Raw genomic sequence first — 26,783 nt, forward strand, 5'->3', positions numbered from 1 at the left:
TGCTTCCCCAGAATGTGTGCAGTGAGCTTGGGAGTGAGAATCCCATCATCCCTGCGATGATTGCTGTCAGATAGAGCTGGAACTAACATAAAGGAAGGGAAAGAAATATCATCAGTGCTCTCTCAGGAAGCTGGAGAAAGGATGGCTGGGTATGGAGAAGAGTCATGTTTGACACATACAGAAAAGTAACTTTAAATACATCGGCCTACCAGGATCCAGGATTAGAGAGATGTGAGGAAAAGAGGTGTTCTAGAGAAGAAGAACCAAGATGCACATGAAGGTAGGACAAAACGAAAGATCTAGCATAATTCCTGGCCAACTTAGACAAAGAAAGTTAAATTGGAAAGAAGCATACAATGATACAACATACTAAAGATTTGCTAGTAAAGTCAGTAAACATATGGGTATGGGAAAAAACCACAAATGGCAGTGCTCCACGTGCTGGGACTCAGCCAAGTTATGTGAGTTGTGCCCCGTAACGCTTGTTCTCACAGCAGGCGGGAAGCGGGGTCTGTGTGCATTCCCCTGACTTTGCTATGGCCTCTAGCTCCAGGCTTTGCTAACCAGAGGTTCAGTGTCAGCATACACTTGGGTGAGTGCTGGGAGACGTGCTGTGTGCAGCAGGGCTATATCACAGCTCTGAGGACAGAGGCACGTCTCAAAGCACCTGAGGACTCTTACCCCTCCAGCACTATGGGTCTGACAGCAGACATCAGGGCAAGTGTTTGTCTCACTGGTGGCACATAGATGGATAGGATCATAGAATGGTTAGTGTTGGAAAGGAACTTAAGATCATATAATTCCAGTCCCTCTGCCAATGGCAATGACACCCTGTTCAACCTGGCCTTATATTGCTCAGTACTGGTTTCTCCAAAGATTTTCCTGTTCCAGGAGGAGACTCCAACTCCTTACACAAGCCACTGGGCTTGCAGAGCAGAGGGGCTGATAAGCTCTAGGAAGGTAGCCAGGCAGTAGGGTTGTGCTGGGTATGGGGACCTCCCAGCCTGCAATATGTGCACAGGCTGTCAGCCATCATGTACCTCATAGGCTTACATCTTTGTTGCAAAGCTTAAGAGATAACCAGCCCACATGCCTTCTCTGAAGCAACATTTTCCTTGAAACATGCATTAGATAAAAGGAAAGCCACTGCAGAAATGTTCATTAAAATATAAGGCTTTGTTGACATGGGGAAATTTAGCTGATAGTGCTACACAACAAGAAATATGTCTGTATTATGCAGATTTTTTAAAAAATATTTCTGACTGGTTTAAATGTTACTGTTGCTTTCAAAGTGGTCAAACTGAGATATATAATGATCTTTCTTAGGTTACACAGATGTCTCTGCTACTGATTCCAACAGCAGATCTACATCAAGCACTTCTGACAGTGCTTTTGCTTCAGGACAAAACCTTAGGCTCCACTAATGTGAGCCCTACAGTGTAGCAGTGGTGGCTTAGACACTGCTGCCCATTTCTGCCCCATTGAGAAGAAAACACAGTAGTGGGCAAGTCTGTCCTAAACCTTAATTAGCCCAGTGAACATGTGATACAGCCCTCAGCCTCTACATGTTCAGACAGTCCAAAAAACCTCAAACAAGAAAAGTGAAATGAACATAGCAAAAGTCACAGACGAGTTTATAGCATACCCAGAAGAATGGTGTTAACAATTATAGCTGAACTTCCCTATTTTTCTCAGTGAAGAGTTAACTCCGATGCCAAGAAATTATGTTTTTAAATTGTTCTGCCTTCTGGACAGCAGAGCTTGCAGAGCCTAAAGGCACCCGACAAAGACACAATCCTGATCTGCACATCTTGTGTGGTGTGGGCAGTGTTTCACTCCCACAACTTACATACAGGCCATGCTTGAGAGGATGTTACCACCTCCTGCCTCCTGGACCAACCTGTTTCTTAATAATCTGGTACATTATGAGGAAGGGACTCAACTTCAAATCCACTGAAACATACAAAACACTGTAAATTAACATAAAAAAGTAAAAATATGCCAAAATACATAGATTTTTTTAAAACCTGATTTTTACACTCATGCCAAAGTTAATCACTTTAATTCTCACTTCTCTTTGAGATACCCACTTGCAACTTATTTGTATGCACTTGCAGCAATGTGCAGTGAAGCAAGCTTCCAGCCTTTCAGGTCTTCCTGCATCCAAACTGTCTGGCTACAATGCATTTGTAGGTGCTTAATTTCGAGCACCACAGAGCTCCATTCCCTGGTCTTACGTGCCCATTTTTTGCCAGGTCAAGGCTCAGAGTAAAGTCTGGGGAACAGACTGCATGTCACTTCTTCACATGCACAGCAGCCATTACTGACAGCGGTGTATGGGTGCAAACACCACCAGAGCTTCCAGATGTAAAATCCCAATTGTGTGGCTCCTGGGAGATGGTTCTTCAAAGAAGTCCAGTACTCTTGCTGTCTGAAGTACATTGAGAAACACCTGAAGAGGAGAAGAAACAACAAAAACACTCGCAGCAGCCATTTCCTAGGCTAGAAAACAATGGAATTTTTATTGAACAGAGATGGCTCATAAACACGCTCAAAGGAGTTCCACCTGCTGTTCAGCAATAGTCATTGCCATCTGATAACAACCTATGGGGGCGGCTGTATAAAATAGGAATAAAATACCAAATTGCTATATTCATTAATAACTTTGTCTTCCAAATACAGAACCATATGTTATTTAAAGTCTGAAAATAGACCACAGTTGTTAGCATTTAAACCAAACCGTTATGATAACAAATATACAAAAAAGGCAGTCAATATATTAAACATTTAAATCAACAGCATACATTTCTCAGAGGTAAACACTGAGCAAACAAAGCCACCAATGATGTTCCGAAATCAGGGAAGTTTCAGGGTCAAGCTCCAAACACTGCAGCTTTCCTAAAGCCATACTGGTATAACTGTTACTCTTTTATCTAGCCCCTAAATTGAAAACTATGTAGCATGAGCATTTGAAAATATAACATTGGCTATCTGGCAGGAAATTGGAAATTTCTTAAGTCCTCACTGTATTTATATTGAAGCACCTGCAGAGACAGAGGGCAGGAGGAGTTAAGCACTTTGTTTTGCAAGGTTGGGGTTTTAGTTGTTATAGATGAGGGCAACAGCATCCTGGTACCAAACACGAATTCCAGCACTAACAAAAGAGAAGTATTTGCCTAACAGCATGAAGTATCAGCCTTGCAACTTGTGATGGGACTTGCACACCTGCCTATTTACTGAAAGCCTGTGCTATTTCTACTGCACAGAAAGAGTCTCCTTCAGTAGTTGATATAAAGCCTGAGTTTGAAAGCTTGGGATACATACATACACTCAAAAATAATGTGACAAATTTACTATCAATAAAAACATGTTTTAATGCCAACAACTAATAAAAGTTCATATTGCAATATTGCTCACAACATAAATGTACAATTTGCACAAAACATGGCTCTTCAACATGAATATTTTGCAAGCTACAATATATATATATAATATGTATAATTTCTTTTCTTAAAGAATTATATGCCAGAGTGCATGCAAAGAATTTTGAAGCAGTAACACAACAGGAGCAATCACTTGTTTACAGGTTACTGAAACCATTCAATACAGAAACACTGTGATATTAGATAACAGACAGACAGATAGGTAGATGTATATACACACTGCTTTTTCATGGACCTTCCCATGTTACACCAGAAGTGTGGGTTCCTTATAAGCTCAGGTCCCTATGAAAGCGTGATCCAAATAGGGCTCTGAATGTTCTCCACACTCTTTGACCATAAATCACTTCTGTTGGAGATGACAGTGAAGGAGGCACTTGTCCTTTAGCCAGGAGTGGGGGCAAGCAGTCTTCTCTGTAGCCAACATCTGTTCCTGTTCCTGCTCCTTCAGTCCTAAGCAGTGGGTGGTGAGCATCCATCCATCCTGTTTTGGCTGGTCCCAAGCAGTCTCCTGCAGCCTTTACAATTGGAAACCCAAGACTAGAGAACCTGGATCTCCTAAACAGCAGTGCACAGCACTGCCACCGTTCTAGTCAGATATGTACAAGGAATGAGATGTATCCTCTGGTTTAAAATTTACATAGAGTATATACAAATAAAGCTATTCTATCAAGGTGCAAGTTTATTATTCTCTGGTGTGTTCCAACGAAGATTTCTTACAAACCTTTATACAGAGTCACCAGGTGAGTTTACACAAAGTTGACATTTTGTCATAGTTCATTACATAGGCTTCATTCCGCAAACACCGTGACATAAACTCCCATTACCTTCCCTTGGGAGTTCTGCCTATGCACAGGATTGGATTTGGTAGACTACAGTCATATCTAATGTAATTTCCTTGACTTCAATATATTTTTAACTGGGGTGAATTGGCAGCATATGTTTTTTCTTTCCAGGAAGTCATCAATCTCTACGAAATGAGGCAGGAGATGTAACTGGACATTGAAGGGTTGCAGTTCATGTGCCCAGTCCAGCTTTCTTTGCTTTTGATGGCATTGTGCTATGTGAAGCTAGCAGAGTTTGTCCCTAAGGGTATGTCTGAAAGTCCTTGGCACCATTTTACACTAGCTGATGGCAGGCAATGCCCTCGAAGAAACATAAAAAAAGGAGACCAAATGTAATTTACTAAACAGTAAACATCAGACTGATCCACTAAACAGATGGACATGGAATGCAACTTGTCTAAAATTAGAATGGTTGATGTTTTCTTAGGCAGGTCTAAAGTCATAAAAATCTTTCCCACCCCATGCAGGCTTCATTCTGCAGCATGTAAATATATGATGCTTTTAATAAAGTCATTGGAAATGCAAAGGCTGTGATGAACAAGCAGAAGGAAAGCATGCCCTCTCCCATAATTTCTCTTCGGCAAGTACCTCAAAACTGTGCAGCTAACTCATGTAACCTAAGTTACAATCCCTGCTGAAATAGAGCTGCTGTGTGCAGTGACAGCAGGATTTGGCCTTCAGCCTTCATGGTGTACCAACCACAACTGAGCAAATGACTAGCTGGGAAATTACATCTGCTAGTGCATTAAAAAGCATACAGCCTTGCAGTAACTCCTATTAAAGATTCCCACTGACTTCAAGAGAGGCAGAGAAAGCAGGCTTTAACAAGTGCATGTTCTGCACCACTGGAGTTAAGTTCCTCAAAAATCTTTCTCAAATACAATTTTCCTCCATTTTGTAACTTGATTATAACAAGGCATTTAGAGCAGAGGCTTTGAACATGTCCTCTCAAACTAAGGAGAGTATTTCACACTAGAAACAAAGATCTGGTTAGTTTTCCTCTTTTTGCCAGAGTTACGGAATAATAAAAACCCAACTTGCTGGTTTCACATTCTTCCCTGCCTTTGGACATAGTTAACGTAACGACATCTAGCAATGACAAATGAATCATAATGTCACTGGAGACCTTAAAAGGATCAGCATCAGACAGAATGGGTTTTAAGATAACCTAAGGCCCACTCGGAGAAGATGCTTTCAGAGTTTTCCCAACGTTTATGCTAAAGACCTGATTATGTGATAAAACATATAGAGGTTTCTGATCCTGCTCACTGAATACATTATACTCAAGGGAGAATTATTTTCCTTTTCAGAACAGTGATTAAAAAAAATCAAAATAAATTAAATACAAGCACACATTTTAAAATAATGTTCAAGTTGTGGACACAGTGGACAAAAGCTGCTGCTTCAAATCATGACTGAACTCCTCTATGTTAATACATTCCCTTCTGCCTCATTCCAGAGTGCCCTCGGTCTGTAGTGGAACAGGTTGCTCTGGAACATTAACAGCATGAAACAAGAGTTCTTCAAAAGTATCTAATAGACTTGAGAGACTGACATCTTTGAACAAGCTACATATATCTACCTGTCTTTTTGAGGAAAAAGATTTGGCTCCAGAAAAAATTGTATTTCTTAGCTCTCCTCTTTCTCTTTTGAAAAACATCTGCCATCCTATTGTCTATACTCTGATTCTCTGCTATTTCATTTTTTCTCTCTTATAAACAGATAAGCAAAGGCGAAGAAGGTTTCACCTGTGTTGCTAATTGCAGATGACCTCAAGCATCCCTCTGAAGCCATGAAACAGTATTTCAGCTACATCTGTGGGATGAAGGACAATATCTATGTATTCGTTCACAATTACTGTTAGGCTGGATGATCTTTCATTTGCTTCTCAATAAAAACTTGCCCATAAAACCCCAACAATGGATGGCAGCAAACAAAACTACTCTTCTAGGAAAACAAGCAAACTCAAAATAATAATAACAACCACAAATGGAAACCAATCATGACTATACCTGAATTTATATTACACAAACCAGGAGTCTGCCTAAAATCTGAAAAAATCCAGATTAACTTGATGGTTCCACAGTGTTCTAGAAACCATCTTATTTCTAGCACATCCTTTCCTCTTGTTTTCATTTTTTTTTTCTATCTTGAAGTTCAAAGACATCTCAGGGACAAGTGGGAGTGGATGAGAAGAGGCAGGAAGGAAGCAAAGAGTTGTCCCACTGACAGTGCTAGTTCTTTTGTTTTTTCAGGATGCTTGAGCTGGCATTTCCCCATTCAGCTGTTGTTTTCAGTGGTGAACATAAAGATACAAAACCAGCTTCAGAAGTGAATGACAGAGGAAGGATCACTTTCCCATTTAAAGATCAAGATTGTGTTTTCTAATTACAGATAGGCATTCAGCTTGGAAAATGCAAGATGTGCAAAGACTTCAAAGGTAACATAGTATGAAAGAGAGATGGAAAACAGCCTAGAAAAATCAATGAAAAGGCTTCCAGCAATTCTAATGGGGCAAATTTCATCATGCTTTCATGTTTGGCTTGTGAATGATGTGATAGTATAATCTAAACTTGTATCTTTCCTAGAACATTCATATATCTTTCATTTAACATTTAAATTACTTCTTGAACCTTGTATCAAATATTTATAAATGCTAAACTAGGTGCAAAGTGAAACCCATTTGGGAAAGTGGAGTGGAGGGAGGTTTAGCTGCACTAATGGATATTGCATTAATGCTTAGCATCAAGGAAGGCTGACTACCATTAACAAGAAATCTCATTACAAACGTGATTTCACGCCTCATAACATATCCCATAGATCTAGTTACTGTCTATCATCTCTCTCTCACATACAAACATACAACAATAACTATGGACAGAAATCCCAAAGCATTGCACATTCTTAACCTTTTCTTCCCAATAAAAAACCCAAACAACTGATACAACAAAACACACAAAGAAGCACACAGCACACAGCTTAGATGATGTAGAACAAATTAATTTATGATGCCACTTCTGTCCTGAACGACTTCAGATTCTTTCCAGACCTCAACCTAATCAAAAGCCACTTCTGAGGATAACTAATGCACAAATGGCATTACAATAAGCTTTCAGATGAGCAGGATTGAAGGACACTTGAGTAGCCCACCTGTCACTGGGGGGGAGTGGAGTGGGGTGAAGGAATGTTTTATTTCCCATGTTGGGTTTTATTTCTGATGCTCTTAATTACATTATGATTTTTAAAATGCAGGATCCAGATTCCTCTTCTGTGTGGTAGTTGGCAGAGTGAAGAGAGCATTGGAAAAAGAGCACTGACCTTATCTTTGGGCTGTAAAAAGCTGAGCTGATTAATTCACCTTCCTCATAACACTAAAGAGATTAGTTGAAGAACTATCCTGCATTGCAGAGAGTGGGATTTACTTATTTATTGTAAGTGTGATGCTCAGGCACCTCTGTTCCCCACTGGTACAGCACATATGACTGTACAACAGCTGCAATACTCAGAGAAATATGGACAAGAAGCAACATACTGGTCAAAATGTATTGATGTGACTTAAATAAGTCAAGTTTTTTCTAGTATTAATTGGAATTCAGCCAGGAACACAAGGTCAAAAAGCTCTCAGGTAGTTTCCTTTGGTCCTTGTATTCTTCAATGGATAAACATAAACTCGCAACTCCAGGAAGACTGCACATTTTTACATGTTCCCAAATGGCACAATTAGTCACTGTCTCAATAATGGCAAAGCAAAAAAATCAGTTCCCAATGTATTTAACCAGCTGTCCCAAATTTTTCTATCAACAGTCTACACAGGCTTGAGCAGGTTAAGCAGGGTTATTTGATCAAGTGAATGCGTGGATGCTGGGGAAGCAGCTTTCTCTCTGATGAGGCTCCAGGGGCTTTCTATGCTCCTTTCTACCTCCTGCCCCAATAAGGCACAGCCAGTGCTGGGGTGCAGGGGGCTTTTAACAGTCCTCAGGAGCAGATCTCAGCCCACAGATGTGCTGTGAGCTCTTCAAAAGCTACACAGAACAGAGAGAACCAGGCTTTGGGAAAGCTCATTAGAAAGCCTCTCACGTAGTAAGCTATAGGATAGTCAATTTATCCACTGCTGGGAAGGGGAAAGGGTAAGGCTGGACTCTCTTGAACGCGTGGCTTGAACAAGTCCAGATGTTTTGAGCCACGTTAATCCATCCCTGCCAGAACATGTGAGGTGTTAAGGCTTTGACCATAATTAATTAAAATGACCTTCTAGCACATTGGATTTTTCTAAAGTGGCTGTCTTTTTGTGTGTCTGAGCATCTCCATTTTCCAATGTGGCTTATTTTAAACCATGAATGATTTCTGATTGGGTATTTCAGACAGTTTTTTTTCCCTGTCTTTGTTTGCTTTAGAAAGGCAATAAGAAACAAGATTGCCTCTCACTGAGCTGGGCAAAGCCAAGTAATGGAAGATTTAATGAAAACACAGCAGCAGAGATGACAGGAAGTGAAAAGACCAAAGTTAACCACACACAAAGGAGTTCAGGCAAATTCACAGTTGCAGCTGTGGCAGTCAAGATATTTATAAGGACAACAAAAAGCTATCGATTGCTAGAGCTCCACAGCCATATCTCAGCAGTGGGACCAAGCAAACCCTCTTTGTGAGCACTAAAGAGACCAGAGCCAAATGGGCTTGTTGGGGATGCTGAGATGGGGATGCTTCCTCCTCACCTGTCTTCTGCTCTGCCTTCCCCTCTGATTTCATGGAAACTCCTGAGTTGAAGAACATACGAAACAGGAAACAAGGAACACTATACCTCTGGAATCCAAGGCAAAGATCTGAGGTTAGACATCAAAATCCTTGTCCTAATTCTCTTCCTTTACTAAGACCTCTTCATTAGCGTGCAATCCAACACGGACAGAAACCTGTACCTAATCACACTGTGTCATCACCACTGCAGGATGAAAGATCAAAACTGTAAGCTGAAGGATGAAAAATGCCTCTCCAAAGGGAAAGAAACACCAAAATTGCTGTTCTGGTACATCACATAAAATCAGGCGGACAGATTTTGCCAGCTACACAGCATAGCTTGCAAAACATAAGTTGTTTGTAGAATTTAGCCTATCCAGCCAATGCAACTTCTCTTGTAACTTGCTGCCATGTCTCCTGGCTGTTCTAGTGACAAACAGTCCAAGCAAAGCACAGAAAGCATCGTCTAACAGGGACTACCGACATGAGAACTTGAGATACCACATTGTGAGCCCTCTGCAAGTACCTAAGATAAATACACAGTAGGCCATCCATGGCTCTTCCATGCAAGAAGCCTTGAACTAACCTGAAAGAATGACAGTTTAACGGCAACAAAAAGAAACTGAATACCCACTTGCTATCTGCAGCGAGCTCACTTCCTAGTTCTTTGGCTCACTGAAGACAAGTGACAAGTGCCCATCACCTTCTGCAGGTTTCCGTATTTTCCTTCTGCTTTGGGTACCACATTTGCGATGTTTTCAGCAGCAGGCTCACTGAAGTCATGGATCACTGACTCACAGCTGAAGATGCAGCTTCGCTATTTTTTGCCCATGGAGGACAGTTACAAATGGTAGGTCAGATGCAGTTCTACTTGAAATGTGATGATCTGGTCAGAACGGTCAGTTTTCATCTACTGAAGATAACAGGCCTTATCTTAAAAGAAATAACAGGTTAAAAACTAAAAAAACATTAATTTTGTTACAAATCAATGGAAGATGTGATTGGAAGTGCTGAGAGTTAGAGATACCAATGTTGTGTGTATAGGTAGACATCTAAAATTAGTGATGTTCTCATCTACAGGTTTTCAGATATTATTTGAGTGCTATTTCAAGGCTAACTTTCTGCATGCTAGTTTATTAAATATTAGGACAAATCACAAGCAGCTTTTTAAATGCTTATATATTTCAACATCTCTGGGCGAGAGGATGAAAGAAACATCAGGCCCTTCACTTCTGTAAAGTGCTTGCACAGCCTCACATGAAAGACACTTTGTCAAACAAACTAACTTCAAGTCTTTGACTTCAGGTAACTCTTGTTCAATTCCCCAAAATAAAATATCATCCACTGACTTCAGAGGCAGCTTTAGTGAACACAAGCTTTAGGATGTCATTTTTCAGCAAGTTTTAAGACAGAGCCAGCTCCTCTGGGGACACTGAACACCTGCAACCAATGACAAGTTCTGCAGGTTCTCCACTTCTCCAAGATTTAACCGTAGACAAGAGCACTAGGAACGGCTTATTCCCTAGGATGGCCTGAGCCTTGCCTTGAGTATGTGAATGTGTGAACTTTAACACCACCTGTATTTTTCTTGAACATAAGAACCAAACTTAGGGTCCTGCATGCTGAGTCCCCACAGATTTAGTTGCATTGCATGCCACAACAGAACCCTTCCCTGATTTTAGACAGGTACAGGGAGGGGGAGAAGAGATGCCCTTTCTTTTTCCTCACTGCAGCACCTCAGAACAGTTTATTTCAGTACAAACTGAGGATCTCCCTTTTTCCTTTAATCTTCAAAGAGCAGCACGTGGTGCTGCCTCTGAAACAAAACGAGAATTTCAGAAATCCCCCAGCACACCACACACTGCAGCCCATCCAGAACTTGTGCAGCATTTGGTACGAAGCCAGTGGGTATTCAACACAAAAAGGCTCAGAGTCAAAAGCAGCATGTGGAGGATTCAGCAAGCAGCTCTCATTAGTGCCAATAGTAGCCTGGCTACTGAGCCTTCACACCTCTTTAAAGATGTTTCCTCTGTCTTTCACAGACATTTGCACAAACCTACTCTGAAGCCGAGACCAAGCAGGCAAAACTTTTAGCTGGAGAAAAGAAGTCTCAGCCGTTAGAAAGCTGGCTCATTCCCAGAACACGGCATCTGGCTACCAGCTGTGTTTAGAGGACAGCAGGCAGAAGGAATCGCTCACGGGAAAATCTGAGAAACAAGTAGACAGTGCTGACTTTTGTCGTGAAAATAATACCAGCCTTACTCCGTGATGTCCAAAACCTTTGCCCTCCTACATTTCCCATCCTTTTCTCTTCCTAGCTCTCAAGCCAATTATTGGAAAACTGCCCATTCAGGAGAACACAGATATCCTTTCTGGGCTTGGGAAAGCATCCAGTAGGGCTCTAGAGTAAAAAAACCCCAAAACCCTGGGAAGTGGGGCAACTGGAAGAATGTGAGGCAAAGTGAGGAAATTCTGGAAACTAAGAAAGGACCTCATGGAGAGGCAGCAGGAAAAGATCTGCCATGAGGCAGGGGTAGAATGCCTGCAAGTCCTCCAGTACTACAGCACTGGATTAGTATAATGGAAAGGAACTGAAAAAGCTCTTCACTCATTAAAGGCTGGAAAGTTACAATTAAAGAAGGAAATCTCAAGTTTTTCTAAGGATGTTGTATATTTTTCCATTTCACCTAGGTTGGAGCTAATATCTTCCCTCAAAATTTGTAAGTTACTGCAACTCAAAGACTAAAGAAGCAGAAGGTGTTTTATTTTCCAAGATGATAACACTATCTCTCTAAAAAATGCTAATAAAAAGCTCTGCTGGAAAGAGCCTTATCTGATAGGCATGGTATTCATGGGCACCCACTGAAACTCACACTGCTTTTTAGATTAAACTGACAACAGAGACCTTCCCCCCCTCAGCCCCAGATTAATGGAATGAAGAATCCATGCATGAAGCCACATACAATAAAGCTTGGAGATTATGAAACAGGCTAGAAGACAGGATCAGAATTGCAACTGATCTTGATGAAGTGGGGAAATTGCCCCAATTAAAGCAGAACAAGTTTAATAAAGACAAGTTGAAAGTGTTATACTGTGGAAGGTGCAGTAAACAAATGCACAAATCAAAATTGGAACTCCTGGGAAAGCAGCAGTGAATCACCCAGGAATTCTAAGAGAAGACAAACTAGATCAAAGTCAGCCATGGGGTGTTCTTGTAGAAAATATTCCAGGATATATTTTCTGATATGCTTTCTATAAACCACAGGAGACAGTTAACGCTGCTTTGCTTGTTACTGTATAAAACCCTTGCTGGAGTGCTGTGTTTTGGGGAAACTGGGGAGTAATGAAAGGAATGACAGCAAGAATTAGAGACATAGAAGAGAACAGCAGAAGAACTAGAAAAGACTATACCAGTGAGGAAAGTATGATGATTAATCTAATACATAGAGTAAGCTTGTAAGAAGATCCTGTAAAATCATCCCCTCTCCTTTTCAATCAGGGCTAGAAGGCTCTATTTGCAGTAAATTGCAGTTTCTTGGGAAAACCTTCTGGTTATGAGTGAGGTGAAGAACATGGATCCCTGTTATCCCTGTGTGCAAGCTGCACACTATCTGGCATGGAATTGAAAGTTATGGTTCTTTTTTCTTTTAGGTTCCCTTCAGCTATATATCTGCGACTTTGGGATTACCAGAGTTTTGAAGGCCTAAAGTTACTCCTTTATAAATCAATAGCTGCCTGTAACAGCTTTGAATGATAGCTTCTAGGGGCTTTTATCTCCTACCGTTTGCCAGACACCAATAAAGCAGATCTCACAGCACTGGTGGGTGCCACAGTTTCTGTCGTGCTCAGCAATCCACACTCACAAGGACTCAAAGGAGCAAAGGGATACAGGAGTGCATGGGCTGGTGCTGGCAGGCTTGTACAGTGTGTGCTTGGAGGCATCTGCACTCTGCTGCTAGAGCCTTTGGCTTGTGTTGTCCTTTGAGTGCCTAAACACAGTGAGCACTCAGGTCATGTACAGCCAAAGGATATTAAGCTCTTTATCTCTGAATGAAAACCAGTGAATGTCACCATGGATACTCTCAACTCATCAGAACAACTTGTACAGTTATCAGTATTCCCTTCCTAATGGGTTCCAGGCAGGTTCATGCAAATGCTCAAAAGACATCACCTTCAAGGGGCGGGCTGTGTGCACAGGACTCTACATCCCCTTACCAAAACATAGTTTTTGAGCTAGAAAGAGGGGTACAGCACCTGTGGTTCTCACTATAGCATTTGATGCCAGATTAATGTATATATATATGTATACCTGTGGGCATGTTTCCTAGAAAAAAAAACTATTTTGCCTATGGATATACACACATATAGCTCCTGATGATTTTGTTGGGCACTATGTGTGTACCCAAGAGAAGAATTTTTAGTATCATGATTATTGTTGGAAAACTTTGCTATTTTAAACCATGAAGTGGGGGGTGAGGTCTGCTTCTATCCAGTTATCACTGGCATGGAAAGATGGGTTTCCATAGAAAAGAACACACACCAAATGACAACAAGCACCCCTGTGTGTTGCTCTGCATCAACCATGGTCTTGCTTTACTACGATTGCAATGTTCACACAGAAGTTACCATTACCCAGATGTTCCAGACAGCATCTTGTGTGAACATCTACTATATGCAGGGGAAAAAAAAGGTCTAATTGACTGACATGCTGAGTCTCTGCGACATTAGCGGCAGTTTAGACACTTTTTAATGTGTTGCAGAAACTGCAGAGGCTTTAAAAGACCAAGCATACACGAGGATTTACACCTCAGAGTCATAAACCAGCTTCCTACTGTGTTGGTAACTAGAGCCAAAACTGGGTTCACTGAGCATGCCAAAAGCTACCAACATGGAAGAGCACTCAATGTAGATAATTCAACAAAAGAACAAGAGGTTAACATGCACTGTCAAAATGAAACTTCTAAAGTCTATGATCTGGGCACAGTTTCTGAACGGCATCCTAGAAAATAAATAATGTCAATTTGCCATGGAGAAGGCAATATCTTTGCCTACTTCTTGCTATGGTTTTCAGAGACATAGCATCAGGAATGTTGTGGCACATAGCAGATTTGCTTTGCTAACAGTATGCTGCAAAATAAACAAAGCTTTAACATTAAATCATACCTCTCTTCCCACCCCACCAACCCCTGCACTGTAGATAACCTATACATTCTCAGGATACAGTGAGAAACCATTCTATCATACATATTTAATTATAACTTAAAAAAGTCTAACTCAGACACAATCTCCGGCCAGTAGCAAAGTATCAACACATGACTGAAGTAAAGATCTGTTATTATCACTTCACTGTAACAAACAGAAATCAGCACCTCGAGAAGGGGCTCCAGGGGTATTGTATCACAACCAATCGCACCAAATGAAAAAATGTGCTAATTTCACAAATGAGGTTCGACAAGAAGTAACACTGCATTTGTCTTGGCGAAACGAAGCACGAATGTAACATCTCACAGGTACAGTTACCATGCAAATGCATGTTGAGTTTGTCATTGTTTTCAACCCCAGATCATGAGTAGCATGCAGTTCTCCTGCCCCCCTCCCTCCCCCACCAACTACTGTATTAGAGATAGTCTGGGTAATGTACCTCTTTGGTGTAATCATTGCCTGTTAGGCAAGATTATACCACCCTAGGAAAGAATACAAGCAAAACTTGATCATATGTATGTTTACACAATGTACATTTTACCATTTAAAAAACCAAAACATGTTACATAGATCCTCAAACACAGCTCTGTTGAAAATGAAATTTTAAGCTTAAGAAATCATTTTTAAACTACAAGGCCACCCCGTTATTTTTTATGAACAATTTAAAAAGTTCCCACCCCTAAAAATCTGTCAATATATTCCTTCAGCTGCAACAGTCTTACCCACTCTCTAATACAGTCGACCTTTGCTTGACAGCAGTAACAGTTCTTACATTTCTTAAATGCATGAGATAATGGACTCCAGGATAGATATAGTTCTTGAGCATGTAACACAGGAACAAATCTGCCTTAAGTGATGAATTGGTCAATTCTGGTCTTCCTCGGCACCACCGCTCAGTCAGGGGCTTCTGGTGTTCACTGAGTTCCGGCTTTTGTTGGCATCAAGCTCCATGGCCACATGTATGTATGTGCGTGTGTGCGTATGTGTGTGTGTGTGTTTGTGTTCAGAAACTGAGTACAACAGCAATTCACTGGATACACTGGTACCCTGTTTGCTCAAAAGCATGGAGGAGCTTTTGTCTTCCACACTCCCTCTTCCAGACGGGGCCATGGCCCCAGCGCAGCACCTTTGGCCAACACGGAACTATTTGGATGCAAAGTAGAATTTTTCTAATTACTTTTTTCGTAGTTGTTTAAGCAACTGCAATGGGTTTAGGCAACTGCCAGAGCAGACTGAACTTGCAGGGTCCTTATTAGAGCGTTACCGTCTTCCTAGGCTTTACACAATGGAGCCCTTTGAAGAAGACAAATGGATTGACTGAATCCTTGTGGCCAACGTCCTCTGTAAGTCCTGTAGTACATTTTGACCAGATGTTTCTCCATTCTTGTCATACAACAGCTGTTTGAATGCTTCATTTTCAATGAGGACCATCATATTTTTTAGAAAGTAGCCTTCACAATAGGAAGATAGTTCTGTGACTCCGAGAAACTACAAGAAGTGAAATTAGAGAAAGATAAACCCACTCAGGAAATACAGTGCATGAGAGCTGCATACAAACACACAAGCTAAGCCTTTCAGACAGGTACAGTAACGCTTACACATGTATGTCTGGGAAAACATACTACAGACCAAGTTTCATGAATGCCATCCTTAGTTAGACTGGGACATAAGACTGCAGAAACCTGTCAGGCAAAGTTTCTTGTGTCAAGAAATCTTTAAAGGGGAAATGGAGGTTTGTAGAGCATGTGTAGAGCAAACCTTAAATGTGTGAGTGAAAATGTATGAGCAAACCTTAAATGACCCACGCTGATCATTTGATGGGTGACCTGTATTGGTCACAGAATCATAGAATAGTTTGGATTGGAAAAGACCTTAAAACTCTTCCAGTTCCAAACACCTGCCATGGGCAGGGACACCTTCCACTAGATCAGGTTGCTCAAATCCATAGAACTTGTGGTCATACAAAGAGTATAGCCACAATATGCCACTATAGCTGTAATTATAAGCATGCAAGTATAGAGAGTAGTGCTCAGCTTACCCTCCCACCCAAGTAAGCTCCTGCAAAGTCTGAGCTCTGAGTGAAGAGTCTCTAGGCCAACCTGTTTGCACATCCCCATCTGGAAAGGCAGGTCTCAGCATCACCTGAGCGCCTGCAGATGCAGCTGAGCTTGCAAAGACTAGAAATAGTACCTACAGCAGGAGCAAGATACTTAAAACCTGCTCCTGGCTGATGTGGTGGTTCCTGGCTTCAGTACCTGCTCACTTTATTCCCAGCCTAACTGCTGTCTAACATGAGTTTCTTCCACACTTCAGAGAGCAACATGCAAAAGCAGACAGCTGGCTGGCAAGCTGCACTTAAACTGCGTGTGAGCTCCTCTGGCTCATCACAATCATCTGGCCTCTTCCACCACATAACACCACATAACATTCACATAACAAACAAATGAAGCTACTGTGTGACAGGAGTACTCTGGGCAGAGCAATCTGTGCCCAGATTAATCACCTGCACATCACACAGACAGGGAACCAAAAGATGGAGTGCCTTCTCTTCTCTGCAGACAGCATAATAGAGAGATATCCAAACTAGCTTTAGTGTGAGTTCAGGTCCTGGACAGCTTCTAGATATAGCAGTATGAAGCTTAGCCCATGTAATATACTGGAAGCAAAGTAAACTATCCCATACAGAGCTCTAGGGTGATGTGGCTTAAAGAAGTCAAGAATTCATTCACAGCTAGCTTGGCTATCTCTGCAATGCATAACCCACACCAGTGCTAACATGACCCTGGCCATGAAAGCCTCCCAGGGACACCATTTCCACTGCCACCGCTGGAAGATGCAGGCATAAAAACTTTGCAGGCTGGGGCCCTTGCAGGCAAACAAGGAGATGGATTTAATCACTGAGTTTATTCAGTCCTAGCACCGGTGGTATGCAAGTCCCTTAGACAGGTATAAAGTTCGGTGTAAGAACTTTCTTCAATCAGGATGTAATAACAGCTACATTTCACAATTCAAAGAAAACGTGATTTTAAACCAAAATAATTCATTTTACTTTTAGTAACTAATAAAAACTGAGAAGCTCCTACATGAGCTAGAAGATAAATCAGGTATTTTTCAAAAGATTCTCGCACTGATGATTTTATTTTTCTGTTACAATAAATGGACCTGCAGATAAAACTCATTTCTTATTCATTTTATAGATGAAACTTTATGCTGTTTCAAACAGTGATTGCATGTTATCTGTACATCAAGACTTAACATTACTACTTTCTGTATGAAATACCCGATAATGTGAATAGAGATAGATCTGCAGGGGTTTGGAGCAATCTGCAGGATTACTGTGTTCAATCAAACCTCCATGTCATGCTGCACCATTTTATCATTCATATAGACCATGTAAGTTTAGAAAAAATAATCTAAGGAATGCTCTAAAAATATTTTGTCTCAACTATTTGTGTATCATTTCCATTTTCTGAATGAAAGTCTTAACTTCTAAGTACACAAAAGGAGGAGAAAAACTGAAACTAATCAATGTGGCAACCACCTCCATCCATGAGCAAAAATAGGTTTCCCAGGTCAAAAAATGCCATGTTTTTTATGCCTAATGGCTTAGGCCCCCTCACAAGCTAAGTAAATAATTTGATTCCAGTTAGGAAGCTGCGAATCTCTCTGAGACACAAAATTGTTATTACCATCTTGCATGGCTCTGAGATGTTGTAGTTTGACAGCACGGCATTTTTATACATTGACAAGCTGTCACCAGCATTGAGTATATCACCCCAGTGGGCTTCAGGCAGGAGGGAAAGAGGAACTGTAATGGAACCATGGAGCTTGGAAGGTGAAAGAGAAGTATCTTACTCACTTATGTGATTCCTGTTGAATAACACAGCAGTTTGGGTTGCCATGACAAGGGACAGATCTGCCACATGGTGGTACACTCAAATTGAATTTGAACCATTTAGGGAAGGAGGTGAGAAGTTGCCACTGATGCTCTTACACTACATCATTTAGGACTGTCACTATACTAGGTGCCTATTGGCCACTCAGGCACAGTAAATGAATGACAAATCTTAGATACATAAAAACATACTAAGCATACGATATATGTATGTATCACTACTTATCATAACAGTGACCTATGGATATGAGGACAGACACATAACATGCAAGCATATGCAGTTATTTTTACCTTGGCATGATTATAAATATCCACACAGTTTTCTGTATTAATGCTTTTTGCACAAATGATCTCACAGTGTCGTTGTAAAGCTTCAAGCTGGAAAAATTTAGCAGCAGAGAGAAGCTAAAAAAAAAGAAGGGAAAAAATAGTCAAAACTGCTGAGTGATACAGAATCAGAGCTTGCTTCTTTACTGTTTCATTATCTTTCTTTCTCTGCCTCTGCTTCAGTTAGCATGAGAGTACTGATAGTCAGAATGAGAAGGTTGCTTGGTTGCTTCAACCCTTTGCAGTCCCCTCTAGATCATACTGGGGGAAGATGTCCATGGAGAGACCACCACAGGCTGCTCAGACCCATGTGCTAACTTTGGAATAGGGGCAGTGGTGGGGGAAAAAGAGAAAAACGAAATGACAGCTTGAAGAGTCTCTGGTCACTTTGAATCATGACTTGGAAAAGAGGGATCTGCAATTACATTCCAGGAGAAAGAAAGTTCTGGTTCAACCCTTCCCCAGGCTGTAGCTGAAACAGAGCACCTAGGCTGGGTATGGGGATGTCAGCAGAAGAACCAGGACAAGAGGATAGAGGAATTCAAACCAGATGATGGGGATGTCAGCAGAAGAACCAGGACAAGAGGATAGAGGAATTCAAACCAGACGATGACCACCCTGGGAAGACTTAAAAGTCTAGAGAGGCAATAAACTTTAAATCTGTCATCTCAGCACGCTCAAGGAAGTGGGAACAGATCTCCACATGTGCATTGCTCTAGCTTGTGAGCAGCAGCAAGGTCATGTCTAGGCCATGGCCACTAAAACACTGGCTGGCTCCACATTACTCCAAGGAGTGGGTGTACACTGGGATACAGTGCAAAGATGGGAACCAGCTTGGTGCAAGGCAGTGCCTAGTTAACACTCATGTTAGCATCAGGTCTATATTGCTGTACTACCATGACTCTCCTGCCATCAGGATTCAAGCTGACCTCCCTCTTCAGGCCTGCATCCACCCTATGGATATACTACCTGGATTGGTACTGCCTTGAGATCTGTGGGCATGACCTGAACCCACAGAGTGAAAATCGCTTAAATTTTGATTTCTCCAGCTGATTTCAGTAGTGCCAAGATTTCTGCTATTGCTCCCTTTCTGTCTTTTCACAGCAGGGAAAAGGGATTTAATTTACTGTCTTTCCATGTTAAGTCATTGCCTCTTGCTCCCTGCTCTGGTTTAGGAAGCAGGGGTTCTTCACTGTTGACACCTTGCTCTAATCCAGCCAGGTCTCTTAGGCCAAGCTGTTCAGGTGTTTAGGCATTTATATGGCCCTTACCATCAATAACTGCATGACAAAAATCTATCCTGTGAATCCCAAAAGGGCTTTCATGCCACTAGGTAGGAACACTGGGGAACAAACCCCTGAAACTTCCATGACATTACTCTAACTTCTATGCAGTCTGCTTGAGCTCTCCTTTAATCCCATAAATAAATCCAAGTGTTCAAAATCTGCAGTGCTGATGTGATAGCAGCCAGCTGGCCTCAATTATGAATTGCAGCAAAGATTTCTGGAGTATTTCTGGTGCTTCTTGTTATCTTGTTTGTAATAAGGCAAGTTGCTAAATGCAGTTTTGAAAGATAAAGCCAAATCCTATTCCAGCTGTCTCTGTGGCTCAAGCAGTCACGTGCTGGTTTGTAATTACTGTAAACTGTGAGGAATTGTGGCTAGATCTGTTATCAACAGATCAATCAATCAGTCATACATTCTTGATTCACAGAAGTTTTGAGATGTCACAAAAGTAGAGCAAGCTGCCAGCTAAACTGCAGCGCAAGCTTTTTAACAGCCTAGGTGGTAACACAGGCATCTCTATAAATCTGTTGCACTGCCTCATCTAAGACTCCTTATTCCAGGGAGGGTAAGAAATTCAGGAGCTTCTGTCAAAACTACAAGTGAAATCATATGAGATGTCATGCAAGGTATGAGAATCAGTGACCTTGTCCTATAAAGATCAGAAAGTCAGTGTGGGTATGCTTAGTTGAAAATCCACCACCTGCACCAGAAAGGGGTCCTGACCAGTTCCATCCTCTGACTGCCAGCAGGGCTGGTACAGATGTGTCTGTACCCATCAGAATTGATTCACCCTGGCCACTTGTACGCCAAACAGTTGCTCCCAATTTGTGGTTAGCAGGACTTTGGTAAAAGCCAAGCCTTGCATAGATGCCCCAGTCAACAATGTCACAGGGACAGACTAACTAATGTAAGCAACAATAAAACATCATGGTGGTAACTATAATCTGTACACTAGCTGTTCAAGATTTTAGTATTTACTGTCTTGGTTTTTTTTTGGCTACCATAATTTGGTGACTGTCAACAGGAAAACTCCATCAATGGCTCAAGAATTTGCTCTAATATCTCTTAGTTCAATAGCTGGCAGTGACAGCACACAGTATTTGGAAGAAGATGACTTAACATCCATAGAGGTTGCGGATGTGTGGCTACACTGACAGCTCAGTCAGTCCAGCTGGCTTGGTTTGACTTTCACAAATGGGCACAATGGCACTGGATGTTTTAAAAACAGTGAGAAAGGGGCAAAGAAGTCTCTGTAGCTCAGGAAACAGCTTAAAGTATTATTCAGAAAACTTAACAGTCACACGCTTGAAACTGAACTGATTCCAGTAGGTTTTTTTTTGCATGGTTAAAGTCTGGTACCCAAGAATTCTCCCGAGTGAAGAGCCCAACTGGATGCTTTTATACTGTTGAGATGGGCCTGGACATGCAAGCCTGAGCTAATACACATAAAAGCAAGAGTGTGTCAGAGGGAAGCTGCCTGGCCCAGCGGTAGCAAAGCACCTCACCTATCAGGCTGAAAGATATAGAGGATGGTATACCATGCTGTTGGGGGCTGATTCCAGATTGTGGTAACACCAGCTTTGCATTTCCTTGAAAGAGCCTCTCAAAGCATCTAACTATATATTTTTATTTCAGACATTTTGGGGGGCTTGATTATCATAGTTTTTCTACTCTCTCTTCCCTGACAGTCAACTTCATACTGGTGAAAGTTACCGTCAACAATTGACTGGTAGAGAAGGAAACAGAATCCGCAGGACTCTCTGCAGGACAGGAGTGCTCATATCTTGCCCTTTGGTGAAAGGTACAGAGATCACTTAGCATTGCTCCCACTGCAATTAAGATAAACATCTCTTACCTCCATAATTTCATTATTTTTAATCAGGAGTGACTCTGCACCTCCATAATAAAGATACTGCATAACCAGCTGTAATAAAACAAAGGAAGTGTTTATAAAAAGCAATCCAAGACATCAGGGAATAGGGTGATGTAAAGATTGCAGGCAATACCTAAGGCTCTCCAACACCACAGGGGATTTGTAAATAAAACCAGCCCAAACCTCCCGATTTCCAGATACATTTTGTTACTCTCTCTCTCAAAGTACATCACTGATTCAGGAAAACATAGCATATATAATGGTTATTCCTTTATTCCTTCCCTGGCAATGGCACCCCCACCTTTACCCAGCTGTGTGTGGGCATGCATGGATGAGAAAGAGTGGGGGAGGCTCTGCATTGTAATACAAGCCAGCTAAGATCCCTCTGCAGTGAGCTTCCAGCAAGCCTAAAGTTACTGTAGACAGCTGGGAATTATCTGCAGCAGTAGCAGTTGATACATGGAACTGTCTGAGCTCTGATTCAAACAGAGGGAAGCATATACATGTATACGCTTCAGATACAGAAAGAAAGCTCTGTATTTTCATGGCAAAAAAATGACTGAACAATACTGCTAAGGTACCTAATGAACTGTTTCTCTTGCAAGTCTGTCCATTAAATACAGAAAGAGCCAGCAAGAGAAAAAAGAGTCAGGTGCTTTACCTTAATATGCTCTGCTTTGTCTGCACAGCCCATATATGTGCTATTGAATCTGGTTGGGCACAACGTTTGCAGTCAGTAGCACTCTGCAGCTTATAGTATAAACAGAGGTGAAACCTGTGCTCATGAAACCACTACTCTGAGCTATGTGTTTTCCAAATACATTCGTACTAATTTGGACAGGGCATGTGCAATGTTCCTATTACATGTTCCATTCAAATTCAGTGTGAGAACTGACTTTACCTGAAAGATGGGGTACTTCACATAGTTGATCTCAATACAAGTACTATCAGATGCGGGCTTGCTAGACAGCAGTGCTTTAAACCTAAATAAAAAGGAGCAAGATTGAAATACCAGCCCAATTATCTCTGTGAAAAGGCAGAATGAAGTGGAAAGAGAGAATCAGCTCTTGCAAATACAGTACACTGAAATGAATGGATTTGTCGCTAAAATGCATCAAGATTTAGACACTGACATAAAGTTCAAACCAAAAGGAAGATGCCACTCTTTCAGGAGATTTCAATCTGAGATTTTGGAACAATACATCTAAGACTATGGCAAAATAAAACGTACATAAGAAATTCGGATTCTCTAATGTTGCATATTACAAAACCAAAACCATTGTTTTCTGTTCCCCTCGCAACATGATCTTTTAGGAAGACATTCAACATTTAAAAACCGCACACCTTCTTTTTTTCCGAAGGACATAAATTTTGGCCTATGTCCATTATGCTGCTTTAAAAAAAGTGTTTTGGAAAAAAATATTAAAGCAGCTACACTAAGACTTTTAATGCTACATATACGTAGGCTCAGTACACTTGTGTAAGAAGATGCAGGAGAGAAAACTGGAGAAGTTGCTGTTCTCTGATTATCAAAACCTGAAATTCAGACACAAGTTTCTGGAGAAAATCCCACATTCTAAGTTAATAATTGCAGATTCATGTGAGGCATATCTATATGTAGCAATCTATGTCTCAAAACCAGATATTCCCATTTGATCAGAAGACAAAAATAGGAAATACGCTGTCAGAAACTTCTGCCCTTGTACTTCCTCTTTTTGGTAATTCACCTGAGCTTCCAACAGTGGTGCGAAGCTTGGCTTATCTATCAAGACAAGCATTTGCTGGATGGTAACCTTTTCCACACCATGACTGCATCTTGTTAACATACAGATAACAATTGATTTGCTTTTAATAGTGTTAAACTCTATTATGAACACAATTTAGTAGGTTTAAAGCTGGAGTTTGGAACATGTTTGTACCTCTACCAATAAGCTCCAAACCAAAACACCCATTTCTTAATAGAAGGCAGAGTTAGATACTGCAGTTGCCTTCCGCAAATCTCTTTACCCTGTGGTGTTGGTTGGCAGCACAACTAGCATCAGTTCCAATGGTAGCTCAACTACCCAAACTCAGTGGCTTGTCCTTGCCACATCTTGAAATAAGCTCCTATGAAGGACCAGCTAAAGTTGTTTCAAGGCACACCTTTAATTATAAAGCTGCATACAAATAAGGTTTGGGTTGTGCTGGGTAACCCACATCCAGCCTTCTGAGCACAGGGAACAGATGATAAATACTGTCTTTGGATACAGTATGATGTTTCATAGTTAATTTTATTTTAAAAGGGTCAAATGCTGTCAGTAAAAGTAATGATAGGAGTTTGTTTTTGCTGGAGACTGCCTATACCAATGCAAGGCAGGATTTAGCCACTGACAGAATAAATCATTAGGAATAAATATATTAAAAGACTCCTCTATGATCATGAGCTGGATGCAGCAATGAGCTCCATGAAAATGTGCCTCAGTGAAATGAAGTCAGATGCATGGCCTGATTGGCATGGATGATTTACTGGGTAGGAACCTAGTGATGGCAGGACTTGTTAAACACCCTGCAGATCAACAAGAAACAAGTTGTTGAGATGTTCTTCATAGGAAAAACTTGAAGACTGGGCCACTAACCTTCAAAGAATCTTAACATAAAAAACCAAAACAACAAAAACCCCCCAGCCACCTAGAAAAGAAACCCAAACACCCCAACAAAATCAAATCACAAAACTAAGTTTGATTTTTGTTACAAAACCAGAAATTTTACCTTGGTGATGCAGTAAATAGCAACACTCTATGTGCATAAAATGGTCTTCCTTCCACCAGAAATGTAACATCTGACATCTCTTTGTTGTTAAGAAAATGGGGATCTAGAATCACAAAAAGAAGAAAAAAGAAAAAAAGCCAATAACTTTGTTTTGAAGAGGTCATGAATGTGCAGAATATTATCCTTGTTTGATAAAAGAAGACAACAGCATCAAAGGATATTGTTTTTAATTAAAGAGTAAAGCCTATGAAGCTGCTCTGGACAGCCTGAGACCCCAGACAGCCACATGGAGTTCAGATGAAGAGAATTCAAAGCTTTGAAGTCTGTGAGGACCTTTGCTGACAGCCAGCCATCCCCACCGAGCAGAGCTGGCACAGCCTCCCAGCTCTGCTATCCAAGGAAACTACAGCTGAATGGATGCTGGAGGGCCCTACGGTTATTTACACCCTGTTACACCCCTCTCCCTGTGTGGACAAGTCTTTCTGCCAGGGGAATAGGGTCCTGGAAAACCTCTCTGGTCTTCTCTTGGTCACATTAAAATGACCTGGGCTCTGTCTGCAGGTAAGGAGGGCTGTGCTAGCCTGGCATCACCCACAGCCAGCCACAGCATTTTCATATGTGGGCAAACATTTGGCTTCAAGCTTAGATTCCAGCCTAGTTATCAATACAGACAAATCTTTGCAGGTTTATGGTCCCACTCTAACACATCTGATGACCCCGCTGATTTCAGTGGGGGTTTTAGGTCAGGCTAAGTTTGGGGCCCTTCTTCTGGTTCTGCCTTTCAGATTCAGGTTTTCCTTTGACTTGTGCCCACCTGGCACACAGCCAGGACACAGACTTCCCACAGCTCTCCTTTGAGAACCAGTGAGCACCTTCAAGCCATGCTTACCGAGGCGAGAGGTCTGCTTGCGCTTAATTTCAACAAGCTTCGGAATAGGGTAGGGTCCATAGCAATGAGTGAAAATGACAGAGAGCTGCTGGCTGATGACTTCATTCTAAGCAAAAGAAAACAGATATATGCAGTGTAAGCTCATTGTGCAAAGGAACATCAGTATGCCAAGGAGATGTTACATTGTTCTCAAGAATTGCCTGTTTTGAAGCTGAAGAATGTGATTGCTGAAGCTTTATTAAAAATCAGATCTTAGGATTATCAGTATTTGTTAGAAATGACAATTCTCATTTACTTGATTGCTGTGTCTCCTATAAGAATCAGTTAAAAAGGGAAAGTCCTCTCCTTGGACCAGAGGTCTTAATTTCTAAAAAACTTCATAGCTCCTGTCCCCTCCATAGAAACAAAGCTCCCTTACAATAGTGATTTCATTTTATTTGCGGGCTTGCTGTACTGCAAAATGACTTTTGTCACTCTCTAGAAAATGGTCATCGATCATGTTTTAGAAAACAAGAGCTACAAATAGATACAGTTGTACAGCCTGCATGCATTCCTCGAAGCAACAATCTCACAGACCCTCCTCTACAAAGTGACCAAAGCATCACAGTCTGCCACTGCATCTCTCCTCATTCATTCCCAAATGTTTCACTAATGTGCTCTTACAATACTAGCACTAGCCTGGGCATCACTGTCCTAAGGAAGCCACGAGACCATAACAGAACCAAGCCTGGCTCCTGGCTGTACACATTTGTTCCAAGACTCTAAGGGTACACCCGTGGGACACTTTGCTAAGTGCTAAGCAACTTGAGTGTTCATATGCCTAAAGCTGCAAGGATAGTGAAATGGATTTAGTGCTTAACTACCTAAGTCACAGCTGAAAGCAGGATATAAAAGCTTTGGCAAATTTTCCCCCATGCTTTGCTGATAACAGAGGCAGGTATAGCCAAGTTCAATGGTGCCACATGATGACATCTTTTAACTGGGCTCTTGGTTGGTGATTCCGTTCCACACCAGGAAACTGAAGAGGCGAGGCAGTTATCTATGAGAGGGTTCAAAGCCAAGGAAATAAGCAAGTGAGGGACAAAACACCCTAAATCTTAATAGAAAAATATGAGGAGTGCAGATGTTATACTAAAAATATCTTTAGGCTTATAGAGCAGAAACTGAAGCTTTCCCTTCTCTGAGCGCATTTCAGCTCAGTTTTAACAGTGGTTCTCCTTAAATCCCACAAGAGATAAGGAGGAGCAGCAGAGATCTTGTAATGACTCCCTCACCACTTCTAATCAGATGGGGTGGGAAAGGGTAGAGCTGTGTCCTCACAGGCACACGCTGATGTCAAAGGAAATTACACGCGTTCGCCCGCAGGCGGGAGTTGGCTCCGATTCCTACGTCAAGATGCAGCATTGAAAGAAACGGCAAGATAAGAGAAACGCTGATACTAAGAGACACCATTTAGCGCTGTGCAGGGACCAGCCCTCAGAGAGGGTCTCACTGCTGTGGCTCCAAGACAAGGAGGATGTCTCGCACTGGGGGCATCTCTGTTCAGC

At 41.4% G+C, this 26,783-nt stretch overlaps 1 protein-coding gene across 3 annotated transcripts in view; it reads right to left on the reverse strand.

Annotated features, from left to right (window-relative positions):
- Positions 1 to 14,734: 14,734 nt before the first annotated feature.
- Positions 14,735 to 26,783, reverse strand: part of ABTB3 (ankyrin repeat and BTB domain containing 3) — a 173,777-nt gene continuing 161,728 nt past the window's right edge. For all 3 annotated transcript variants that reach the window (XM_034062953.1, XM_031050035.2, XM_013129373.3), the window contains exons 12-17: positions 25,237 to 25,342; positions 24,348 to 24,450; positions 22,501 to 22,582; positions 21,582 to 21,650; positions 18,405 to 18,518; positions 14,735 to 15,706 (exon numbers count right to left, since the gene is read on the reverse strand). In XM_034062953.1, coding sequence (XP_033918844.1) covers positions 15,497 to 15,706; positions 18,405 to 18,518; positions 21,582 to 21,650; positions 22,501 to 22,582; positions 24,348 to 24,450; positions 25,237 to 25,342 — 684 coding nt within the window. In that variant the 3' untranslated portion in view covers positions 14,735 to 15,496. The remainder of the gene's footprint in view (positions 15,707 to 18,404; positions 18,519 to 21,581; positions 21,651 to 22,500; positions 22,583 to 24,347; positions 24,451 to 25,236; positions 25,343 to 26,783) is intronic.

This window comes from Melopsittacus undulatus, chromosome 5 (assembly GCF_012275295.1).
Source record: "Melopsittacus undulatus isolate bMelUnd1 chromosome 5, bMelUnd1.mat.Z, whole genome shotgun sequence".
Lineage (NCBI taxonomy): Eukaryota > Metazoa > Chordata > Aves > Psittaciformes > Psittaculidae > Melopsittacus > Melopsittacus undulatus.